This window comes from Indicator indicator, chromosome 12, assembly GCF_027791375.1.
Source record: "Indicator indicator isolate 239-I01 chromosome 12, UM_Iind_1.1, whole genome shotgun sequence".
NCBI lineage: Eukaryota > Metazoa > Chordata > Aves > Piciformes > Indicatoridae > Indicator > Indicator indicator.
Window position 1 is genome coordinate 29,300,004 of NC_072021.1, and position 26,367 is coordinate 29,326,370.

The 26,367-nt window shown below is 38.0% G+C and overlaps 1 protein-coding gene across 2 annotated transcripts in view; it reads left to right on the forward strand.

Annotated features, from left to right (window-relative positions):
• Positions 1-25,952, forward strand: part of OXR1 (oxidation resistance 1) — a 51,563-nt gene extending 25,611 nt beyond the window's left edge. Inside the window, exons 7-14 of one of the 2 annotated variants that reach the window (XM_054385643.1) lie at positions 1,817-1,985; positions 4,376-4,553; positions 19,045-19,125; positions 22,125-22,250; positions 22,952-23,104; positions 24,332-24,427; positions 25,014-25,087; positions 25,817-25,952. In XM_054385643.1, coding sequence (XP_054241618.1) covers positions 1,817-1,985; positions 4,376-4,553; positions 19,045-19,125; positions 22,125-22,250; positions 22,952-23,104; positions 24,332-24,427; positions 25,014-25,087; positions 25,817-25,952 — 1,013 coding nt within the window. Of the gene's footprint in view, positions 1-1,816; positions 1,986-4,375; positions 4,554-12,705; positions 12,772-19,044; positions 19,126-22,124; positions 22,251-22,951; positions 23,105-24,331; positions 24,428-25,013; positions 25,088-25,816 lie in introns of those variants that run through there. The other variant, XM_054385644.1, reaches the window with a different exon arrangement.
• The last annotated feature ends 415 nt before the right edge of the window (positions 25,953-26,367 follow it).

Here is a 26,367-nt window from a genome sequence, read left to right on the forward strand (position 1 = left end):
AATTGTGCAGTAGTTTGGAGTCTGGGAAGAAAATTTACCTCTAATCCCTGTCACGAACTAACAGATTATGTGACATGCATTTGAAGGTCAAATTGTTAATAATTAAAAGGTGAGATTGTATTAAATAGAAAGGTCTATTTGTCATCATACACTTCAGAAATGGATCTGATACGATAGTTTGGAGGGAGGGGTGGTGGTGCTTCTGCTTCTGTTAAGGAAGTAACTGAACTTTGAAACTTGAAGCAGGTGAACAGTTGCCTCATGCTGTGATAATGTTGCCTTTTGTGCCTTGAATATTAGAAACAATCCTCTGGCAAACACATCAGCTAGTAGCAGTTGCTGCTTGTGACTTAAATGCAAGCACAAGTGTTTATTCACAATTACTGCTTTTCTTACAATTGAATATTACTGCTAATTCGGTTGTATCAGATGCTTTAGTTTTGTTGGAGCTGGGGGTGTTCAGCTTGGAGAAGAGAAGGCTCTGGGGAGACCTAATAGCAGCCTGCCAGTACCTGAAAGGGGCTACAAGAAAGCTGGAGAGGGACTGTTTCCAAAGGCCTGCAATGATAGGATGAGAGGCAATGGTTTGTAATCAGAGGAGAGTAGATTGAGACTGAATGTTAGGAACAAGCTCTTTACAGTGAGGGTGGTGGAACACTAAAACAGGTTGCCCAGGGAGGTGGTTGGGGCCCCATCCCTGGAAATGTTCAAGGTCAGGCTCAACAAGGCCCTAAGCAATCTGCTGTAGTGGAGGATGTCCCTGCTCACCGCAGGAGGGTGGGACTGGGTGACCTTTAAAGGTCCATTCCAACCCAAACCATTCTATGAATCTACAATTCTATGATTAAATATTTACTGAAAAAGAAGAATTACTTTGTGAACCAATGCTATTCTAAACTTTATGTTGAAAATCCAACTGAGAAAACATATAGTAGAGGAGATTATGGACCAAGAAGGAGATGTTTTATGTCCTTAGTGTACCTGTAGTCTGCATAGACGCGGAAGAAGGAGTTCAGCTGTAAAGAAGAGATGTGTCCCAGAAAACTGGTACAGATCTGTATGTATATGTAATACAAGAGGTAGACTACATCTTACGTTGTCATAGTTGGCCATAAGAGCTCTTAAATTTAGATCATCCTTCCTTGCTTTAAAAAGTCTCTTGTGGCTGGAGCTCATGTTGTAGGATTTGGGCAATTAATCTAGCAAAGAAACAGTTTTGAAAAGTCCTCATCCTTTACCTTTTGCTGACTTGAGGATAATTGTATAATTCTATGAGTTCAATTAAATACACTATTGGGACTTTTCCCTCCGTCTTGCAACATCCAGTGTATTTTATCCTGAAGTAGTGCTCATACCATTGATCTGTTTGATAGAGCTAGCAAATTAAAAATCCAGAGCTTTCCTTTTTTTAAATTAAAAGCAACTAATGAACAGCTTTGACTTATGTGAATCGGGCCTCAAGTAGTTATTTAACGCTGTATCTTTTGCATATATGTGGAATATCTTTTTGACAGTGGGAGGGATGTTTGATGCAGTGTTGAAAGTACCTTCTGAAATATGTTCAAGCCTAAATGAAAGACTGTCATAATGTGATCTGAGGCTGGAAGCAGAAATGAATGTTGGAATTATTCAACTGTGTTACATTCTGCTGCTGCAATTTATGTAACAAAGAAAAAAAAAAGGACTTGCCTTACCTCATCTCCTATATTACTTATGTGCATATACATCCTCTATGCCTGTATTGCATAATACGAAGCTAGCTAATACACAGTCTCTCTTGTATGTTGTGGATAACTTATTTTACCTTCACTAACAGGGTCTTCTCTTACAAAAGAAAAGAGGCGGCATCGCTCTCACAAGTATCTGCGTCTCCGGGTTGGGAAACCCATGAGGAAAACATTTGTTTCACAAGCAAGTGCAACAATGCAACAGTATGCACAGAGGGATAAAAAACATGAGTATTGGTTTGCTGTGCCCCAGGAAAGGTAAGAAGGAAGAGGACTGTAAAATCGAACACTTTCCAACAGATCTCCTAGCTGCATTTTTTTTTTCCTGTACCATGCAAAATTTTTTGGTGGCAATACCTAAAGCAACAAAAAAGTTCAACAACTGAAGCTACTGATGATTGGCTTGCACTTGGCACTGCAGTACCTCATTACCATACTGAAGTTTTAGTGATTTACTTGAGTTGCAGGTTCAGGCAATAGTTTCTTATGGTATTATTTAGGTTTGTGTCTGTGACAAGCGAGTAATGAAGGCAGGATTCAAGTGGTATCTGGTGAAGGAAGTGAGTTCAGCAACAAAGTTTTGGCATTGCTTCCTGTGATTCCTGTTATTTGGAACCTTTCTGTAAAATCTCTCTGCTCCTTAATGCTCTGAGTTCAGAAGAGGTAGCTGAGGTTCTTTTGTCTTTATATATGCAACACAAAACTTTTCCAGGAGACAAACATATCTACTAGGAAAATATCTCAAATTTGTTACAGTAGTTCAAAGACGTGAGATGTTCCTGCTCACTCACTGGTGAAGTCTTGAATTCTTAAATGATCTTTACTGCTAGGAAACTGTGGCTTATTTTCAAGTTGAATGTGATTCTTTGGGATATTGCAGGTGGTTATATCCTTGCCAGAAGTGGTGGGGGGAGGGGGTAAAAATAATTAACAAACTTCTCAGCTGTCATCTTGTATAAATACCTACACACAATGATCAAGTCACTTTTCCATCTTTTCTTTTGAGCTGAATGGCATAGAATATACAGTTGGGGCACTGCAGTTGAGGACAGATATGGATCAATTGTTGAGAATCCAGAGGAAAGTAACAAGACTAATTAATGCCTAGAAAAAGTGTAATATATAAAGGAAAATTAGAAGTAAGTGGGGTTCTTTAATCTAAAGGAGAAAAAGTGGATTACAAGCTTAAAGTCATTTCATACTTAACAGTTGGCTGCAACAAGAAAAGCAGTAGCCTTTTTTTCATGTCCACTGTGAATGGAGGTGTGTAATGGACTGAAGTTACAGCAAAATATTTGAGTTTTTCAACAGGAAGAATTGAGTCTATGCTAGCGCATTACTAACCCCCACGACCTCTAAGTGGTAGAGATCTTGTAATTTCTTGAGTAAAATCTGTCCCACTGATTCCAGTATAGCTAATTCTGTCTGGTCCAGGTGACCTCTTGTGGTTATAGTCAACTCAAATTTTCTTGTTCTGTTCATATCATACTTCATTTGAAAACTAAGTGTGGCAGTTATATGGCAACAATACCTAAGTCAGCTGATTAAAATGTTTACTGTTGCTTTGGTTCAGCATAAAGCAGAATTTATCACCTATTTCAGAAGTAGTTCTTAATACGCAGTTTATGACTAATCTCCTTGGAATATGCTCCATCTATGAAGGGTTTCTCTAACAGCATTTTGAGAGACTTTGATGCTCTGTATCTCTTGCTGTTCTTTCACTATTCAATTTTGCAGGGATTTAGAGAGGAAAAAAATCCAAATACTGGTCTTCATGCTGATCCAGTAGGCAGATTCACTGTAGCAAATACCTCTGAAGAGGGCTGTAAGGAATATTCAGACTCTTGGTAACCAGAGCCATAAAGCTCTAGCTCTGAAGCTGTCTCTTCCATGATGAAGAGGTTCTAGCAGATTCATTGCATGTCCTTTTTCTAAGCACTTCATCTGTCCGCCTACAGCAAATGCTTAAAGAGTCTAAATTGACATCTGTTAGGGTTGTAAATAACTTTCTTCTGGGAATTTGTGCATTTTGTTCTTCCAGACTGGAGAACTGTGGCAGATAAAAGGAGACAACTTTGACTCTTGATACTTCTGGCAGTATTGCAGTTACAGTAGGCCATAATTTATGAGCTAGCTCTCTATATGCACACTTTCAGCATTATTTCCTTCTATCTGTAGTAATTCTCACAGTCTGTATAATTCTGGTTGCATGGCTTGGGAGTGTCCACCTATTCTTCAGGGGTAGGGAAATAAGACATACAGACACATTTTAATTCCAGGTTTGTTTGTGTTCTTATATAACTCTTTTTATAAAACAAACAAAAAAATCTTAGTATTTTGTTTTGGAAGTTATTTCAGTTGCAAGTTTCCCACAGGACAGAAGTAGTTGAAGGAATACATTTCTATATGAAAACACAGCTAATCAATTACCAACTAGTTACCTGTTTTCCACCAGTGTTGGCTTCATATAACTCAAAGGGAAAAAAAAGCTAACTAATTTTGTTTCAGATGCATCGCTAGTATCTAGCAAAACATGAAATAGTAAACGTTGTCATTTTAACCTTAAATACTTCGTAATTATTAGACATGACCCAAGAGATCACAAACTTACCTTATTTTTCTTCTCTGTGTCATTGCTTGACTTCTAGGACAGATCACTTGTATGTCTTCTTTATCCAGTGGAGTCCAGAGATATATGCAGAAGATACTGGGGAGTCTCTTCAGGAACCTGGATTTATAGTGGTAAAAAAGAAGGAAGAGCCTGAAACCAGTGAAGAATCTACTACTGATACTAACACTGCTGAAGATACTGCTAAAGAGTGGGAGGTAAGGAAGGGCAGTATCTCTTTTTAAAAAATTAATATTTAATTTGATAGCTAAAATAGAGTTAAATACTTTCCAATTAAAAAAAATTATTTTATTAGTCTGCTGCTTATGATCATCACTGTTTAATTTATGCCATCCTAGTGCTTTGCTCTAGCATCAGGGTGACATTTCACAATTACAAGTCATTTTTGTATGGAGCAACTTTTAACTTAAAAGAAGATGTAGCTTTGATGAAGCAGTTTTCAGTCAAGTAAACTGACAAGTTTCCTATATTTATTATTCCTGTATCTAGATTGTTGGATGCTTATTGGTATAAGTCTCAAAAGGATGAGACAACAAAAAAGCATAATTAATTTATTAAAGGCATGTTTTTTCCAGTAATCAACTTCTCCATACATTAAGATGCTCGTGCATGGGTTTTAGTGATACACTGTAACTTTCTCTGCTTTTTATAACCAGTACATTTCTTCCATGTGAATCTGTGTCCACTGTGTTTCTATGGACACATCTTTACATGTTTACATGGGTTTGTTTTGTAGTGTGCATACAGTTAAAGCACCTGTAGTCCTGTGCATTCAAATGTCAGTCAAAAGTTTGATGATTCTTGTCATATATATTGAAGTATCCCATCAGCTCTGTTTAACTTGAGTCTCAGGACAGGAGTTGCAATCTCTTGACTTGAAAGACTTTTTTTTTTTTTTTTTTCCCTCCCACTCTTGCCCCATCCTGCAGTAGAGCAAGTTGGGAAAAAAACAACACACAAGTATAGACTTCCTTAATATAAAGTGTGAAAGAAATTTTTAAAGCCTGCCAATAGTATTAACTGTAGGTAATAGTTTTCTTCTTAGCTCCAGACAGCAGAACTCTGACTTCAAACTTCTTGTTATTAGGCCATGCTACAAAACTCTGTTTCTGTAGCATAGTGATTTTGCATGGAGCATTTTTGCTCTGAGGCATTGAAATGAGTATCACAAAAGCATATCTCTTGAATCTTCATATTTTCAGTATAGATATTGCTCAAGTATTTTTACCAGCGATGGATTTTGGTGTTGACTTTTGCTCAAAGCCTTTATAAATATTTGGTGTTTTACAACTTGGCCTTTTGGAATACAGGGATGAATGGCGTGATCAGTCTTACTGTTTAAGGCACAGTATGTCTCTCTTTTAATGAATTCTTCAGTTGCTTTGCACCTTAATGAAAAATTTCCATAGAAAATCATGTACATTTTTGTTCAGGATTGAATGGTGTAACTTTTTGGGAGTTATTTCTGAAGATATTGAAGGCAGTCCTTGCAGCCCTTTCCTTACATATAGTAAAATCTGTAAGTTAGTTACTATGGAATGAGTTTCATGCCTTAAGCCTTTGTTTCAGTCTCCTCTGGAAAAAAATGTAGAAGACATATTAAAAAAAAATACTGTTACTTCCAGATGTGTTATGTGAGCACTGTCAATTTGGTTCTCTAAAGAATATCAAATAGTAAGGTAGATAACTTTTTTTTTCAGGTTATGCAAGTAAAAGCAATATGGTAATGTGGTCTTCTGTGCATTTTAACTTGGGTAATGTAACTTCTTATGACTGACTCCTAGCACAAATCTAAAAGCTGTGAAAAACTAACTTTGATCAGAAATGTCTTGACAGTACCAGATGGTTCAACCTGTCATCACATACAGTTGCATTTTAGGGGCTTTTAACATATGTGCTGGAAAGGATCAGTACATACAGGGAACTGTAGCTGTTGTCATACCCATTATTCCCATTGAATTCCAGTCATCATTTTCAGTCAATATATTTCCTTCCTTTAACACAACAAGCTTTTTCTGTCAGCTCTTGATCTTAAATAGCAGGTGAGCAGGATTGTTGATACCTTTTTGTGGGTATTGGGATGAAGAGCAGGCTGTCTTCCTCAGAACACAGCGACGGGGTGGAAAGGAAACAGAAAGCAAACTATTGGTGTACAAATGCAATAGGAAGTGCTGTTGATTTAGCTGAAAGTGGAAGCTAGTGGAGTAGATTTCTTTATGTTCAAAGTGGGGAAATGGGGAAGAGGATTAATGGGTAATCCAGGTGGGTTGCTCTGAGACATCTTTGATAATGCTACATTAACACATTCAGCTGCAGCTTTTTGTCAAGAGATTTAAGGAGGTACTGTGCTTTTTTATTTTATTGGGAAAGGAATTAAGTGTTGTTATCATGCAGTATGGGAAGCATGGAATTTATGGTGACTGATCAAGTCTCTGATCATCAGAGAGTATTGAGGCAAAAGAAAATGTAATTACTGAATGTGTCCACAGCTAAATCACAGAATTATAGAACGTTTTGGGGTTGGAAGGAACCTTTAAATGTCATCTAGTCCAAGCCTGCTGCATTGAGCCAGGCTGCCTTTTAATAGATCACTCAGAGCCCTGTCAAAGAGGTGGTTTACAAAAAAACCTAAAAATTCATCTTGGGCACTTGAAAATAAATTGGTTAAGGACACCAGTTCCTTTTTAAAACTGAAATCTACTAAGGAAACAGAAGAATTGCTCTGTAATAGTATAATTCTTAATTATTTTAAGTGTTGATTCTTCCCCACTTACTTACTGCTGTTATTCTGGTTTGAGTCATGCTTCAGGTCCACGTAAATCTAAAGACTTGTCCACAGGATACTTGAAAATAGGAAATTTCTTGTCTCAGGACCTGCAAAATGGTCTCAAAGTAATTGGAAGCTCATCTGTTGTATTGTTTCCATTAGCATATTGATTGCTCAGGAAAATAATTTGATTTAAAGCTGTCTAGAAGTTAAATTCCAAAACAAAATATGAGTTGATGCAATGACTTTTCCCAGATTCACTGAGTTATATTCTGGACTTGCATTTCATAATCCTTACCTTTTGGGTCTGCATATTCAATTTCTGTAGAAAATACGGGTACAACACTTCTGGAAAGTAGTACTTCACTCACAACTGTAGTAACTCACTCACAAGCTGAATTTCAGTTGGTTTGAAAATGTTGGCTAGATCAAGCTGTTAGTTACAGATCAAATTCTGCCTCCTTGAAATGATACTTTAGTTAGATACACAATCCTTCAATATTAAGAAAACTCACTTCTGGGGTATCTTGAAAATCTATTTCTCTGTATTTGTAGAAACATGAATGTCACAAATGGTGATTATGTCCTGTTCAGATAAAGAAGGTGTTTCAAATTTGGACTATTGGACGTAGGATGTTGAAGTTCATTATTGGATCTGGGCTGTAACCTACAACATTTCTGTATTAAAACAGACATTTCAGTTTCTGTATCTGCTGTCTTTAAATTTTTGTATTCTTAATCGTGGTTTTTCTATAAACTCACACTCCACACTTCAGTGGTCAGATGCTAGTGAAACAGCTGCTTGGTGTGTGTGGTATAATCATAATGCTGTGTGACAGGCTGGATAATACTGGATTAGCTGAAAGAGAGGAAGCCTGAAGTTGTAGGTTTCTTGAATGAAACTTGTGCACAGTGTGTGAAGACAGCAGACCTCAAAATATTTTTTGAGGTATAAAATGGTTCTTGAAAGGTGGTCTCCTTAGAACATTATATTTGGTGTCAAGCTAGGTGGTCAGTGTTTCTTACATCGTCTGTTAAGAAATCGGATGTGTCACTATTTGCGTTGCTGTACGTTAACAAGCACGTGCAGTAGGCTTTGCCTTTGTACTGGAGAGGAGTCTCTTGAACTGTAGCAGTTGTGTGCAATACTAGAAATGTTTCTGCAGGTTTGTTGTGATTGAATAAAAATTTTGGTGCCTGTTAACCTAATGCAATGCCTTTTGTAGAGACTGGCAACCTTTGTCCTTCCTTTTGCAATTAAGAAAATAGTGTACTCTCCACTTCATGGATGGGGTATTTTTTGCTTTGTCCTTTTCAATTTCTCTAATTTATTTGGAATTTAGTTGTAAAGAAATCTGACACTTTCACTACTTGGTGCTGTCCCATATTTGGAATCATGACTGGAATTTTGATTAATGGCTATTTCATGTATCTTTAGTAAGAACAAAAGCAGTGGCTCTGCTAAGAGTTGGAGAAGAATTGTTCAGCTAAAAGTCTTGTGGTTTTAAGACCCTCTAATTCCTTTAAGTGTACCTTTTGAAAATCCTGAGGGACATTGTGTGAAGGGAAAAATGCTGTTTCTTTCTTCTTCCTTTTTTTTTTTAATTTTATTCCCATAGCTGTTGAAAGGAAACATAGAATGACTTCTCAAATTAGACTTCCTTTCTTTATGCAAACATGATCAGCCAACTATGAAGCTGTGCCAGTCCATGTTGTACTGCATACAACAGGAGGTGGCTTTTGTACTGTCAGTAAAGGGGGAAGGAATCAGACCTCAGTTAACTGTAATCTCATGTTAGCTTCACCTGCAACATCTTCTACAAAGGTCCAGTGCTTTTAGGCAAAATAATAGTTTTGCATAGGAGCTAGTACCTGATTTTAATATTTATTTATTTTTAACTGCCTTTCTTTCACCTAGCAGGACTCCTTCCAAAGACAACAATTTAGGTGGACTGAGCATCTAATTTAGAGGTGTCTTCCTAATTTTTAAGTTCTTGGCAACATACATCCTAAAACTATACTATAAGAAATAAATATACAGGATACATATCTCAGAGCTGTAAAATGCTGTTCTAAATTTAAAAACACTGGAAGGCTATACCAGTTTATAATGCTGCCACATTATACTGCTGGGTATTGAAACCTCACCGTTTCAAAATAAACACTGCTTGAGGCAGCGTTTAGTTTTTAGTTCTTTGGTGACAGGGACTTTTATCATAAACTGTGAAGCATACCTGTAAGATGTAATTACATAGCAATCTCATCTCTCTAAAAATACAATCTAAACAAGGAGATCAGCTACTGGAAGTGAAACTAATGTCATTGCTTAGCGCAGGCAAATCAATACAACAGCGTACAAACAACCTTTCCTCTTGTCAGTGAGAAATGCAAATTACTTTATGGATTGCACTGAGGCACACAAGTTACACAGTCTGGTTCTTGGGATTTGTTTCTCAATTTTCAGGACTGCTTCTGAAATTGGAATATTAAATGATGAGAATAATCTTACACATATATTTCATATATAATCTTCTCAGGTGATGCTTAGGGATGCTTATCTTCAGTGCAACACATTTGTGCTTTTTCATCACAAAACCTGGTCACCTGCATGACTGCTTCATGTGGAGTCAACAGCAAGCTCTAAATAAGCTGAGTACTTGCACCCCTGCCCCCAGTATCGCTCTGGACTAACTTCCTCCCTTAAGAAGGAAGGAGCAGGGGAAATAAATCACTCTTTACTAACATAATCTCAATCAAAAAGCATACATATTACATACAGGGATTGTAGAGTTGACCATCACAATTTTTCTGTTGCTGTGGTACCAGGACATTGTGTTAGTCACTGGGTTGAAACAGAATAATGCCATCTAATCAAACTGCAAAGATGATCTTTCACACCCAGCATCCAGTCTTCCTACTTAAGTTCAGAAAGTTCCTGTACTCACTATCCTGTTTCAGTGTAACAAGATCTTGTCAGCTGACAACTTTAAATCTGGTATGGAGTGCCGTGTAGAACAGATAAATGATTTGGAGTGGAAATAAGACATTTCACAAACTGTACCTGTTTCTCTGCTGCTGCTTCAATATGTTTTGATCGATTAGTTTAAACAACATCGTAACAGTTACAGAAATAACTGTCTGCTTCTGCCTTAAGCATCGACTGCACAGAGATTTGACTTGTTACAAACCAACAATACAAATAAGATTATCGTTCCTTGTAGTTAGATACAATTCCGGTTTGCTCTGTTGCCTGTCTAGTAAATAGGTGGATGCTCCAAAGTGTGTGCTGCTGTTCTGCACATGTCAGGACTGAGCTGGTACTCCCTTTGTGCTCTTTTTAATTAAGAGCTTTTAAGGCAAGGCATGTATTAATTTGCAACAAGATATGAGGTTCTGATTCAAGTGAACCGATCAGTATAACCCACAATTACATAAAAGAATAAAAGAGCAGTTTATTTTATTTACCTTTAATTAAGGGATGCTCCTAGGATCAGTCTTCTTGTGTTGTCTTTTTTGCTAACTAACAGAAATGTATTTTTCACCAGTTAGGAAACAAGACTATTAAAGGACTGTGCAAGTCAGACAGGAGAGAAAGCTTTTGCCACTTTTACAACTGCATTGTTCCATGATGATGCTCAGGCTCTTGTGACCCTCCTTCTACCACCCTCCTCTTCCAGCTCCCAGCTGCAGGCAGCAACCCGCTGGTGGAAGACTGAACATCAGAACAGACTGGCAGGAGGTCTGATAGTTGCTCATGTGCTTATTAAACTAGAGAACTGTAATTAAGTAGTGCAAAAGAGTTGTCAGATCTAACGAAGAAGTTGATTGCTCTCTTTGAGCAAGTTTTTTAAATCTTTTTGAGAAGCTCTGGGAGGAGCAGTTTTATTTAAGCTAAATATTCCCAAGTAAGTTTTTTGAATTGTTAAAGACTTTGTATTCCAGAATAAAAAAAGTCATGCAGTGGTTGTTCTTTGCTTCCTGGCCCAGTTTTGCAGAAACAGTGTGTTGGCTGGTGTTAGGGAGGAATTTGGTTTTCCTGTGAGGGGAAAACATGGGGGAGGAAGACTCAGAATAGGCTGTGGAGAAGTTAGCTGTGTGGCTGGCCTTTGTTTTTAGCTTAGATTTTGCATAGCCAGAGATAGTTTGAAATGTTTTTGCAGCGTGTTCTCCATTCCTTTGTCAGACTTCGGTGAGGGGAAGACAGTAGCTTGTATTTTTGTTTGGTTTTTTTTTTTTTTAATTATTATTTTTCTTTATTTATTTTTTACCTGTTGTAGTTGTCTCAGTTTTAAGATTATCCATTTTTTCTTGGTGTTCTTGTTTTACCTTACTATTACCTCACTATTTTTTCCCCTTTTCAAAAGGGCATGTGGTTTGTTGTTTGAAACTTTAATTTTCTTTTTGCTGTGTTGCTACTGTATTATTATATATTTGAGGCTCTCACTTATCCTGGTGATAAAAATGTTCCTCCAATGTTAATATGTGTTGTAAGTTGGAATAAATTGATTTTTAGAGTTATGGGCTCCTGAGAAAAAGTGCTTTCCTTTGCAGTAAAACATATGCATGTGAATTACATTGGTTTAGATACTAATGCAGGTTGGGATGTTCCAATACAGTCTGCAGTGTAGTTAAGTGCAAGTTCTGGCACTGTTTTTGTGTGTGCTGGCTGTGAGATCACAGTGCAACAGCCCGAGTAAACAGTTTTTAATGTGATTGTGATCCTGCCTGCAGCTGCCCTGGCTTGTTAATACTTCTACTCAGGTCTCAGAGCACTGGGTGGTTTTCAAGGACAGAGGGGAGGAAAGAAAATGCCTTCCAAGTACTATTACATGGAAGTTCTCAAAGATTTGCTGTACAGATTGCTGTTGTACACACCTGTTCAAACATCCTTCCTTTAAGGAAAAAAAAATTAATTTCAAAAATACTATATTGCTGGGATTAGCATTTAACCCATATAGCAAGTTTAGGTTACAGCAGGTTACAGCAAAAAGGACTCATTTTAATTCTTGTAGTTTACAGAACTGAAAATACTGTGAGGTTAATGCTTTAAAACTTTTTTTTTAAACTATTTAAAAAAAGCATTCACTGACCACTCGTTTAACTAGTTCTGCACACTGTGACAATGGTGTATAAAATCGGTTAACGCAAGGTAAACTATTGCTTTAAAACTGAGTGCCAATTTGTTGCCACTGGAATGTGATAATAGACAGAATATTGCAAGCAGTTCTTAAGGATATCCTTTTCATATTCTTAAGGATTGTGTAAGAAAAATTAAATTGTTCTGTACCTTTAAATATCCCAGCCCTTTTCACAAAGTGCAGCTCTGCAACCACACATGACTACAGGAAACCTTTCTTCTTCTGTATCGTCATCACTTGCGATACATCCCCCTCCTGTGCACTGGTTCATTTGTTCCCTGCCGTGTCAGTCAAATGTGTGCTCCTAGCAGACTATCCTGTCACCGCCTGTGCCTGCCGCTGACAGCAGGTACAGAGAATGCTTTCAAACAGCCTGCCATGATTTAATTCTTTTTTTTATTATTTGATTTCTTCTTTGAGTCTCATTTTATTTTTAGATGGGAAATGTCTCGTTTCTGGTATGAGAAGAAGGGAAGAAAGCACCAGCCAGTTAATCATAAATACGCCCTGGTAATTTTCAGTGTAGTGTGTTCATTTCTGTTCTTTGCAGTCTTGTAACGTTGTGATGCAGGCACAGTTTCTGGAAGTTTAAATTTAGAGTGTGTAAGCAGGGTGCTAAGGCATAAATTTACGTTCCTTTTAGATGTGTAACCTAATTGCTGGTATTCCGTTGGCATTAGAGAAGAGAAAATACTCTCAGCATTAACAGGGCTCAGCAGTTTTAGGTTGAGTTGTTGTTGTGTGGTTCCTCGCCCCAGAAGTTTTTGTCAACAAAAATGTGGTTTGTAGCAAAGTACCATGATCTGTAGTTTGTTTTTGTTTGTAGCATTGGCGTTTAATTAGTGTAAATCCCCTGAGGTACCATTGTTTATACCTTCTCAGAAGGCATTTAGCCATGTGAAAGGCTGATAGTGCTTCTAAAGTGACAGAGTATGCTGTAGTCCTAGTCTCACATTTAAAGGGGGGAAAGGGGGCAATACCACTGTTTTTATACTTTATGAGATTTATAGAAGTAACCATGGTGGTGTTTTCCCCCCAAAGGCATCCATTTGTAGTAGTATGTAAAGGAAATGGTTTTCAGTGAGGCTTGCCAAACAATAATGTTGTGTGGATAGGGAGGAAGTGATCTTAATAATACACTTGTGCTGGTACCAACTGGTAGATCTGGAAAGTATTTTTCATTTGGAGGCTGCCTGCAACAGAATTCTTGCCACCCTGAGAGTTACAGATCTCTGGGGTTTGCTTTAAGCTGACTTTGGGTATTTTTTAATTACTATTTGTAGCTACATTACTTGCAGAATATGCATCTGTCATGTGGGAACAACTATTTCAGTAATGTTTATTCCTAACTAAGTATTTTTGAAGTAATAGTATTTTAATTTTCCTCTGTGGCAATGAAATGTAGAATGGAGATGTAATTCCTAAATTAACTCAAATGTAATTTGAGGGTAGTCTGCTGCCAGTGTAAAAGGCAACTGAGTTTTACCCAGAATGTGTTCTTTAATGTATATCTATATATAGATGTCTTTTGCCCACCTAATTAAAGTAGTAGTATCCCTCACTAGAATTACTTCCTGTAGGAGCAACACTTCATTTTACCTGGAGTCCAGCTATGCTACTTAAAGCATTAATTGCCAGCTCTTAAGGTGGAGTTGAACTGAAGAAAACTTTGAGAATCCTCTTTGCTGTGAGTGATGTAGAGATCAGGTTATTTGACGTATCCAACAAGGGCAGATGAGAAAATGGGAATATTTTTAAATGTTGCTATGTTAACATGACATGGTCTGTTCTTGAAGTTAAGGTTTTTGTGGGGTTTTTTGTGTGTTTTTTTTTTTCTGTCAATGGATGAGCATAAAGCTAACATGCAGAAAAGAGGGAAAGGAGTGTTGGTACCATTTAGTCTGTGTTACACAAGACACAGTGGAAAGTGTTTTAAAGTCTGGTAGCACATTTGAAACATTTCTGACTAAATGTTTCATTAGTGGTTCTGAAAGTTTGGATGAAAACCCATCTGTCATGAATTAACAAAACTGCTAGACCCAATGGAGTGCTAAATTAAAAAAAGAATGCTTGCTTGAAGCCGCTGAGTTGTCCTGGATTGTTCACCTGAAAGGCTGTTGTTGTTTTGGTGATGATAGAGTAAATTTGGGCTGAGCATTGTTCAGGGTTCCTGGTTTCCTCAGGGTAAGAGATCAAAGATTTGGTGAATATCCAATGCCTTGTGCTCCCCCTTCAAAAAGCCAGTCACGTTGGCTTCCAACTCTTTTTCAGTAAATCCGTTTGGCATTTATTGTGTCTATTGTACTGCAGCAGGAGAGACGGCAGTTAAGTTTCTAGAATGTCAGAAATGCAGGCACCCATTCTTTCTGCCGAAGCACTTTAGACAAAAGTCATCAGACAATGCAAGTGAACAAGAGGTGGATTGCCACCTTTGGCAACACTTGTAGGAATGCTTTGCAGAGCTCTGTTAGGCAGCATAGCTGAAGGGGCCAAAATCAATGAAAACTTCCCTTTAGCTTAAGATATTATGCAAAGGAAATTACAGTGATGTTGGTTTTAATAGGTCGGTTTGGGACTTACACAGCTTCTGAGGGTCTTGATCTATGCATCAACGGGAGTTGGTAATCTGACAGCTGTAGCTCTTTAGCTATTAAAGGGATATAATAAGGGTTTATGTGAAAGGTGAGAATTTAGTACTTCATCCCTGTGCATGTCAGAACTGCAAGGTTGCATCAATGCAATAATCTTTTTAAAGTCAGCTTTCTATAGTAATAGAGTGAACTCATGTTCTGAGTGCCTTTAAAAATAAAGCAGAGTGCAGTGCAGCACTAAGCCTAGGGCTTCTCCTTGATGACAGATATTTGCCATACCCACTATTGTAAGTAAAGACAGGGTAGATGCATTGCATCTTGACTAGATCTTCTGCTTAGTTATTAGGTGTTGTATTGTTTATGTTTTTAATGATTGTGAAATAGGAGTTCTCACTACAAATGCAGTCAATGTACAGTGGCAGATGGACATTTGAAAAGGTTGATTATAAGTCAAAACAAATGACTTGTAGAGGCTTATATAATTTTTTTCTGTATGTTTGTAATGGTCTGTGCAATCTGAAGTTGATCCTTAATTGATCCTTTTTTCTGATTAAACAAGAGACAAACATTTCTCTATTGGGTTGTGATTCAGGTACTGCTTCTAGGCACTTACAGCACTTCCTTGTCATACCTGAGAGAATCTCTGCATGGCACTATCAGAACTGTAGCTGAAGGTCAGGCACCAGGTGTGGTTGCAGAGCTGAACCTTTGGTTTCTCTGCTTACTGGTGCAGAAACTTCTTTAAATCGTTTGCAAGAGGGCTGGGTTTTATTGGTAACACTGCTATAGATCATCTTTTTTTTTGTTTCCCCCCCTACTCCCTACGTGAACAAAATGAGTCAAGTTGCCTGACCTGCCTCTCTTAAAGTAGTCTTCATAAGTGTTATTCCTAGTTCTTGCACAAACATCCTAGACTTTGTTTAATGTTTCCCCATGTTAAACTTGGTTCTTTAGCTGGCATTATCACATTTTTTAAATTGGTAATTTCTCATATCTTTGCAAAGTAGCATGTCACAAAGGTTCCCAGACTCAGTGACACTGTGTGCTGCAGGCTTAGACTGCGTTCTTCTAAAGTTCATTTATTAATTCTGGTCATTGCAGATATTTAAATTTATCTTCAGTACTTGCTCATTGGTACTGTTGCTTTGGGATTGGAGCACTTTGAGGCAGATACTTGAACAGTCCCTCTTGCAAAGCTGTGGGGCCAATACAGATCTCAGGGACAATGTTGCTGCCAGGTAACTACTTGTGCATGCTCTGGAAAACACCATGGTGTGCAGAACATTTGCAAGACTGACAGATGTAAAGGTACCTAAAAAGAGAAACCCACAGTCAGTTTCGGGGGACTGTTGTGATTCTCCAGTCCATCTGGTTAAAATGGCTACCTCCAGTACCTGCTCTTCCTTGCCACAGTGGAGTGACTGGGAGCTGAATTGGCTGAAAACCCCACAGGACAGAAAAGGATTAACTTTGCAGCCACACTGATTAAAAATTAATCAGATTCAATTACTTCTATTTTTTTTTTCAGAATGTTACCTTATAACTAGTTACCTGATGTAGTAAGCCCCATGTATGAATGCATTATTTAATGTAGTCACTGTGTCCTGAGTAATATTTATGATGCATAAGACTGCTTCTTCAATATTACTTTCTCAAGTCTGGGAGGAAACTAAATTTGTCTGAAAAATAAAGCTAGTATTTTCTTCTAAAATACTCATGACTGCATTCAACTCATAAGTTCACCTTCCATTTTCATTGGAAGATATTTACGGCCTCTAGAACGGGTTTGATCTTTTCTTCCCCTTCCCCATTTACTGATGAATTTACAAAGTTACATTTGGCATTTCTTTTTTTAAATTAAATATCCTAGAACTTGAAACTTTTGACTGTCAAGAAAAGTTTTCATGAAGCTTGCAGTTCACCTGATTTTACACAGGTGCATTAAGATTCGGAGTAAAAATTATTCAGCTTTCATTCTCTTCCCTAATATTTGGAGGTTGTTTCGCATTCACAGATAAAAAGAAGTTTCTATACCCTTGTGGTTAAGAGGACCGCTTAGGCCGTTAGGTTTTCTCCATTGTTATCGTTCAGAAGCACTGTTCAGCTCTGATAAGACCCTCCCTTTCTCTAAGGTGACGGTTGCAGCTACTGGTGAAGTGAAAGTTTCGGGGTTTTGTTTGAAGGCAGCAATTACAGTGTCCTGTTAGCAAACATGCGTTAGGGGTGTGGTGATCATTTGTTAACCTGGCAGGGGAAGGAGTGCCTCACTGGTGAAAGCAGTTTGCATGTCCACAGCTGTGTGTTAGCAGATTGATGTCACTGGTGGCTGAAAGGGCTGATATGTCACCAGCTGCATGGCAAACTGTGCTTCATGGACTTTGAGGCTAACTGTAACACTGTTCTCATGTGTGTTGGTGAAGGACAAAAAAGTTCCATAGGAACAGAGCAGGTAGTATTAGATCTCCATCCTATGCCATTTTAAACTTGAACTGCCCTGTGATAGGCTGTTCAGAGTCCCTAAGGAGAGTAATTTTTGCCCTGAAGCACACTAACCAGTGCTCAGATTTAGTTTTCTTCCCTTGCAATCTTTTTGAAGCAGAAAATGACCAGAGAATAGAGTGTCCTTAAGGAATGGTTCCTGTTCCTCATAAAGTACCTTTGGGTATCAAGGAAACTGGAAGCTGATATGGCATAGTGAAGAGAGTGCAGGGCTTTTTGTTTGGTTGGGGTTTTTTTTGTTGTTTTTTTTTTTTTTTTTGTAAGAATCTCCTTAAGTAACCACACATTTTATGACCCCTTTTAAGTTAACTACTGCATGTTACAACTACATGTGATACAGAGTGAGTTTAGAAGCAACAAGGCTAAAGGGTCCTCACATTACAGATTTTTAGGATTACATTCAGGAGGTGCTGGTGTGAAGTTTGTAATTTGCAATGAATTATCATAGCTAATAAAAGGATAAAACTACACTTGTCACTCATGTGCTTGAGTGGAGGAATGTTAAACCTTTGCATATCTCTATTTGACTCAGAATGCACTCAATACAATTCACAACAATTTTCTTGATGTTTATTAAGAGAACAGTAAAAAATGGTGGAAATAAATTAAGTGCTACTAATTACTGATTACTCAGTAATAAAACTGGATGTCACAAGTATTCCTTTTTCCTTGCCTTGCAGTTGCATGGGGTAGAGAGAAGCATCGCTGCTCAAGAGCCAGTCATGCGTGACTGTGGGCTCTGTACTCAGGACAGTGGCGAGTGCCTGGCCAAACGCCTTGTAGTAGGGGCAGGTAGATGGGGAGCTGCTGGACTTGTGGTTATCTCCTTTGCACTGTGGTAGGCTCTAGAAGTTTTTAATACACTTTACTACATGGGACATCCATTTAATCTCTCCACCAGCTATTTTAAGATGCTTTCATACAAATGATGATTTTGAGTCGTTCTCAAAATCACATCGTTTGCTATAGTTACATCAAAATGACTGTTGTAGTCCTTTAGCCATCTTGTTGCAGCAGAGCAGCATGTGTTAGAGCTTTATGACTAAAGGCTTTCTGGCTGTACACCTCCTGCCAAAGTGCAGGTGCCATTTGGAGTGAATGTGTTGACAGATGAGCAACTGCTGAAGCTTTGGAGGTGAATAGAAAGTCAAGATAAAGATACCGTGAGGTGGTATTGGGGCGTTACTAAACTTGAGTTCTACTATCTTGTCTTTAACTGTACTTCACTGCCAGATAGAGTCATAACCTATTGAGAAGCCTGAGGTTTGCTTCTAGTCTTAATCCAGGAAAGCAAACCAGGTTCACAGGATTCATTAATCTGAGCATAAAGTGTTTGAGAAGACTTCAGGCTGAAGAGTTTTGGTTGAGGCACACTACTCAGATTGACTTCTAATTTAGCATCCTGATACTGGTAACTCTGTGCGCTCCTATATCAGTTCTATATTCATCCTCAAGCAGTGAGATCTGACTGCTGGTGCCATTAGTGTTTAATTTGTGACTTTGCTGTGTCTACTCATGTCTGAAGTCACCACATGTGCATTGTCTGTGCAGAAACAAACATCTCCTGGCACTTCTTGTTTGTTTGTCATTGCACATTTCCCCTTCATTACTCTCCTTCACTTTTTCTTTCTTACCTTTTTTTACTTTTCTTCAACTGTCAGTGGAATTATTGTCTTCCTGTCTCCATATTCAGGTAGTGTCAGTGGCTGAGTATCACCGCAGGATCGATGCTCTAAATAGCGAAGAACTGCGCACACTCTGCAGACGTCTCCAGGTGCCCTCTTCAGTAGTTTAAACCCCATCTCAAGATACTAAACCATCTTTCTTTGTAGTGTCTTTGATCAGGGCAAGTCCCACACTCAGTGGGTTTGTCTTGTCTACAGCACTACAAGGATCCAGCAGAAAATTCCTTTGCTTTGAATGTATTTAACTGTCCGATGCTCTGATGGAGTCAGAGCATTTTATTATGGAATGATTGCTTCCAATTTTATCAAACAGGAATTTTCTGTCAGAATTTCAAAGTTTACTCTCAGTACTGCTTGACTTGGAGTGATGTGTTTTAACTTCCACTTTAGACTGGTGTGTTGTGTTAGATAGAAGCTTTTCTAAAAAGAATGCAAATCAAGTGAAGAATCCAAACCCTTATATGGGTTAATTTTATATAGGAAGCTCTCATCAAGAGTCTTACAATACTTGGCAAGTATGAAGCTTCACAATTTCTGTGGAATAGGTAAGTATTTTTCCCTACTACTTAAGCAGGTAACTGAGGATGTTCAACACAGCAAAGATTATGCACATGGACCCAGTAATGGAACTGTCTGTTCCAAAACCACAACTCTGAAAGCACTATTTCAGTTTGGATTTTTCAGGGTTTATTGATACAGACTGAAACTTATATTTGCATTCTCTTTAGGTGTTTCTTAGTTAGTTCATTGACAATTAGTTAGCTACAGTGTACATTGTACATAACTTGGATGATGGAAATCAGAACACCTTAGAAGCCTTGAGATTTGTTTTCCTGTAGTAACTGGCTGCTGAAACTGTAAAAAGTTTCAGTTCTTGTTTTTGACTTGGATCTTGCTTTTTTTCACCTATTACATAATTACACATAAGAAAGTATTTTCTTACCACTTTGATTTCTGTTTATTTAATAATCAGTAATTAACTCTGTTAAAATGGTTAAAATGGTTTTAAGTTACATAATCAATCATGAGCAGGAACCCAAAAGCTACAGTTCTATGGGAAAGTCAGAAACTTAGCAGAAAAAAATTCATTCCCACTTGAAAGTGTCAGGTCGTAGAGAATCCTTGGAAGTGCAAGAACTCTTTCCAAATACTTTTCACCTGTAATACCCAAACTCAGGGTTTAGGCTGACTGAAATCTGATGCAATGGGCAAGAGCCTATGAACTCTCCACTCTGAGGCCATTCCAGTGTTTGTGGTGTAGACTTTGTGGTGGTTACTAACTCTGAAGCCCCTGGAATCTTGACTACAGGTCTGTTCTGTCAAAAATAAAGATAATTAAAAACCAAACAAACAAACCACCAACCTCTGCCTGCCCTGCTCCACTTCAACCCAAATTATTCATGCTTTACATGGTGCACTATAATCTGAATTAAAGAAGAGCAAAAGCAGAAAGCATTCTGCTGTTTGCGTGAACCACGCTGCGTTTCTGCAGAGTTGAAGCAGTGACATGTAATGGATGAAAAGCATTTGAGGTGGAAAAGAGTCAGATTACCAAATCATGGCTAACACTTTATAATGCAGTCCATAGGTCATACTTTGTACCTGAAGCTCTATGGATAAATACACAGACTTTTTATTGTTGTAATATGGAAATTAGGGCATAGTTTACATTGGGAAAGCTTGGTACCTTCTACTGAAAAAGGCTTGAGGTTTTTGCTTGCTTGATGCTTTCAGTAAGCACACCTGAAGGTTTAATATTGTCATTAAGTTATTGTTCGAATATACTTTGATACTTTCACTTTATAAGCATGAGTTTGTGGTAGTAACTTTTTTCACAGCCTTCCAGGGAGAGGAAAGAGCTATAACTTTTTTTTTTTTTTTTTTTGGCTCAGGTGGCTGTATTTGTTTAGTCTTATCTGTATTTCAGAGTTCTCTTTGATTTGGCTTTTTGTCTTTTTTTGTTTTGACTAAGAAAGCTCTCTTCACAAAAGCTTGGCAAAGTTTATCCTGGTGATATGTGCAGTACCATAGTAACCTGTAACATTTAGAGTAAAAGGTATGTGGCAAGCACTGATTATTTTTCTGGAGTTGTCAGATATTTTTGGCAAATACTTACTTGAAATTCTCAAGATTGAGGCTTTCAGTAATTTGGAGAGTCTGACTTCCAGTGAAACTTCATTCAGGCTCAGGATGCAGTCATTGCTAAGAGGTTTGGTTTTTTTTCTTTATCAAATCTCTCAACATTTTAATAAATCTTACTGCAGTGGCTTAAGTTACTAACTTCCTTTACTTTGTCCTACACCTGTCAAATTTCACTATCCTCATAGCAAGTTTTAGCTATTACTGCAGCAAGATTTATAGAAGGAAACCCATTTGGGTGTTAGCTAGTCCAGTTCTTAATGTGTGACACTTCAGTTTGAAAGTGCCAGTGAGTGTAGTCTGGGATAAGAAGCTGTCATGTGCTGTAGTATCTGATAAGCAGGTCTGTGGCCTTCTGCTGCCTCCACTAAATGGTGATCTCCAACAATTCAATGGAATTAGATGTATGGAGTAGTTACTTAAACTAGGACAGTGCATGCATAGTGCATCCTTGCCAGACTCCCAAAGATCACTGTACAGCGTAAGTATTACTGCTGCTTTTCCTTCCCCACTCTCAACTCTTCCTTCTTTGATTCCCTCGAGTACTCAGACTGCTGAGAAATGTGTCATGCTGAAGTTCATTTTCTGTCTGAGTTTGATTACATTTAATGTAAATGCTGTGTTAGTACTAAAATGCAAGTACTGTGTAAGCTGACCTCTGAAAAGCATTTGAAGTCCCTCAGCTGTGTGTGAGGACTTTTTTTAGTACAAAACCAGGTTTCTTATGGGTAGGTGTCTGTATACACAGTTACTGTTAGTATGTAGTTGAGTGCCAGCTTGCTATCGGAAGCAGTGGAGTTCTTGGCCAGATCAAATCTAACGGACTTCTTAACGTTTGAAGGAGTTGTGTAACTGTAAATCAGTAACTGCACGATTTCTAAACCTGCAAAGTCTGTCTTCCCTGCTGATGGAATTGTGAATACTTATTTTCTTAATGTGCTTTTTGTAGATAACAACAAGAGAAGACATCAATTCAAAACAGGCAACAGATACCAAACCAGACCTGGAGCCTGAGGCATTCCGGCCAAACCTTAGTGATCCCAGTGAATTATTACAGCCAGATCAAATTGAAAAGGTATTAACTTTTGATTTTTGAATGCTCTATATTGGTGTTTCACACATGTTAAGAACACATGAAAGGGTGAAACACACCAGTAGGAAGACTTTATATGGTATTAATTGCATAAGCATTACAAAATTCATATCTAAAATGTTGTGGGGTTTTTTCTTATCATAACTTTCAATGCTCCATGACAACTCCAGTCTGTGGGTTTTGTCCTTGAAAACAGCTTGGCTTTCACTGGAGCTCTTACTGTCTAGTCCAAGATCACTGCATAAATGTATTTATTGAAGGTTTGGATCAAAGCTGGCGGTGTTCAAAAGCACAGGAACAGGAGAGCAAGCATACTTTACCCTTCAGCTTCTTACATGTTGACTTAAGTGATGTAATCCCCCAGTACTGGGATGTCATATGCAAGAATAACTGTGTGGTTTTACTTTAGATAAAGCTTTTAGAGACCTATGTGTTCTTCAGCTGGTAGATCATTCTTCTCCTGCAGGTCACTGCTAGAGCTAGGAGAAGAAAACTGCTGGAGAGCACAGGGATAGAAAATATACACGTGAATCTTCAGCATTGATCTGAAATGTTAAACTAGCTTTTAAACCCACTTAGTAGTAGTTCAAAAGAACATAATAGTTTTCATTTTATTTGTAGTATATTCTTTAAACTAGTACTAAAGCTTATTTAATAAGAGGGCTGCTGTTATCATTTAACAGCTCACAAAATCTCTTCCACCACGGACCATCGGCTATCCATGGACACTTGTCTACAGTACTGCAAAGCATGGCATGAGCTTGAAGACCTTGTATCGAACGATGCTAGGGTTAGACACACCTGTGCTGTTGGTTATCAAGGACAGTGATGGACAGGTAGGAAAATGCTTGTCTGGAGGTACAGGACCAATCAACAAAAATGTTTGAGGAGTGTAAAGGAGTAGCTGATACTCCAGTCCCTCATGAGAGCTAAAATTGTATGTGTCAAGCTGGTTTTCTTCTCAGTAGTTAAGCAGAGGCTTTTAAAAACATGCTCCCCTGTCAAGCATATCCTCTGGCATGCCACATTTCCAGGAAATAATTTATGATACAAGTTTACCATCACAATGCATGAGTCTCCTAATACTGAACTGCTGAATTTACTTTTAATATTCTTTCTAATGCACTTAAAGCACAAGAAATAGTCTCTAACATTTTTGGATTCTGGAAGATCCGCTTGACTTGGGATGTCATTGCCAGCTATGGCCAATGCTTCTTGGTACGTTCTGTGGCTGCAGCCAGCATCCCTCTCCTGTTCAAAGGCTGTGGGATTTTTGCTGCATAATGAATTTCTGTTCCTTGGATCACTGCAGCTGTGCTCAGTTGTCCTTTGGCAGGGGTATAAATTCCAGAAAGTGGATCACATCTCACCACTGGAATAGTGACTGTCCTTTCTTGAGTGCTCTAATGGCAAGCAAACATTACAGGCAGCATGAGACCCTGATCCTTTCTTTCTGAAACTTCTGTGCTCTTTCATGGAAGCAAGTTTCCTGCTCTGGCAAGGGGGTTGGACCTGATGATCTCTTGAGGTCCCTTCCAACCTCTGATATACTGTGATACTGTGAAGTTACTGCCCTAAGAACCACACACTGGGGTGGGGGTAAGGCAAACCAAAAAAAAACTCTTCTGGAAAGTAAGAGGAAAACAAACATTTCTTCTTCTATAAAGAATTTCTTCAGTTTGGTTGAATTTTGTCTTACTTCTCCAGAAATCAAAACATAAATGCCAGTTTCTTTCTCTCTTAAGCCTGTTCTTGTCATTTAGACTGTGGAATAACAGAGAAATGTCTTGCCAGTGTTTGGATCTTATACATTGATTGAAGTAAATGTATGTGCAAAGAATAGTTTGGGCTAGTTTTCCTGTGAGCTTGCATTAAAACAGAGCTATGGAAACCTGCATCTTCAAACTTTTAGGCTGAATTTGCTGTCTGATATTGCATCTAAAACTCAGACTTGTGCTTATCCTGTAGTGAATTCCAAATCTGGTAAAATGTACAACCTTCATCATAGATTCTCTAGCAGCAGTTTTTCTGAAGTATTTTCTCTTGAATATTTTTGCTTACAGGTTTTTGGTGCACTAGCATCTGAACCATTTAAAGTGAGTGATGGCTTTTACGGCACTGGGGAGACTTTTATGTTCACTTTTTCTCCAGATTTTGAGGTAAGTAGGAATAACTTTGGACACTTTTGGGGGTTTGTTGTTTTGTTTTATTTTTTTTTCTCCATATGTGTTATCTTTCTTTACCATTAGGTTTATTCAGTGAATATTTTGTCTGAAAAATTCCAGGAGTTGGCCAAAAAATGGTCATCATACTAATTTCTTCATGGAATCTGTATCCGTAGTGTTTGCACAAGTGAAAAAAATACCCACTCTGATTCTTTCATTGTACTGAAGAATTTTCTACTATTATAAACTCTGCCAGGTGTCTGAAAATTCATAAACTACATCCTTTTAAAGGGTATATCATCTCACCTAAGCATATTTTCTTGATATTTTTCATTGTGTAGAGGTTTCAGTGCTGAAAGAAGGCCTCTTTTGCAGTGCTCTTACTTTAAACAGTATAAAATGTAAGAGTTTTTATCTGCATGTACCTGTTCCCTGAAATTTTCTGTATGAACTAGGTAACTTCATTGAATTAGCCTGTAGCCACCCATCAGCTGTCTGTACTGATGTTTGATTTCCCTTCCACCCAAACACAAAGTTCAGCTATTTTAACTTCCTAGTCTGCTTTGGGTTTTTTCGTTAGGTTTTCAAATGGACAGGAGACAACATGTTTTTCATCAAAGGAGACATGGACTCCCTTGCTTTTGGTGGAGGAGGGTAAGTTACAATTTTTGTCACTGGAGTCTGTGAAAAGTATGTTATGTCTGCACACTTTGAAAATAAATACTGGAATAGGCTTCAGCTTGGTAGCTAAGGACTCAGCAGTTACCAGCCAAGAAAGACTTCACGTGTCAGATACTTAGTTTGAGGAAACTTAAACAGGAGGTTTGTCTTCAGCGTAGTGCAGCATCAAGTTTCAGCCCTGCAAGGTTCTGATGCCTTGCATGCTCTATTTCTGTGTATGCCTTGGTATATTCAGAATGAACACAGGGTTCTGAAGGTACATCTGTGGGAAAATTGGTCTGTAACTTAGAAGAGGCTCGAATTGAAACTGTACCATACCCAGTCATGCAGAAATGAGGTGGTTTCACCCCTTTTCCCCACCCATGCAAGTTCATAAGCTTGCAGGATATTTCCCTTGTTTATCAACATTCTCTTCATATATAAGAGCACTGTTATGCCTTTTTCTTAAAACAGGTGGGAAGGGCTGAAAACTGAAGAATTCTGTTAGCCTTTTATTTCAGAATATCCAAAAGGATAGTCTCAAATTAAGAGTTTAAAAAAAAAGTTTTTGCAGCTACAAGTTTATCAATAGCTATGGGGTACTTGTGTTGGAAAAAAAATTTGTTAATTCCTCCTTGTTCCTGAATTCTGAAAGAAAATGCATGCCTAAGGTTACTACTTAATCCCTCAGTCTCTTGCTTTAATATATTGTCTGTCTTGCAGAGGGGAGTTTGCTCTTTGGCTCGATGGTGATCTCTACCATGGAAGAAGTCATTCATGTAAAACATTTGGGAATCATACACTTTCTAAGAGAGAAGACTTCATTATTCAAGACATAGAAATATGGGCTTTTGAATGAGTATTTAACTATTTCTGCAGGGTGTTGTCCCAAACCTGACATGAATCAGTGCAGCTCAAAAATCCCTAGGAGCAATATAATGCATCATTTTACCATTCTTTTTTTTTTTTTTAAGTAGTCTTCAGTGTGGCCATCTAATTATTTTTTAAATTGCAGACTTCTTTTTATGCTTTCACATCTGTAATATACTGTCCTACCTTTTCTAAGCTGTAGACCCTTCTACAAAATACAGACCATGTGGACTGAAAATGAACATTATTTACTTGGAGCCTTGCAGCCTGGAAAGCTTTCTTATCCTTATTACAGTTGCCTCCCAGGTTTCCCACACACACCTTTCTGCTCTCTTGCAAGGGGGCTGCTTCATTGAATATAGGTTATTATTTTTGTATTCAGATTGTCTATGAATGAAGTTGCC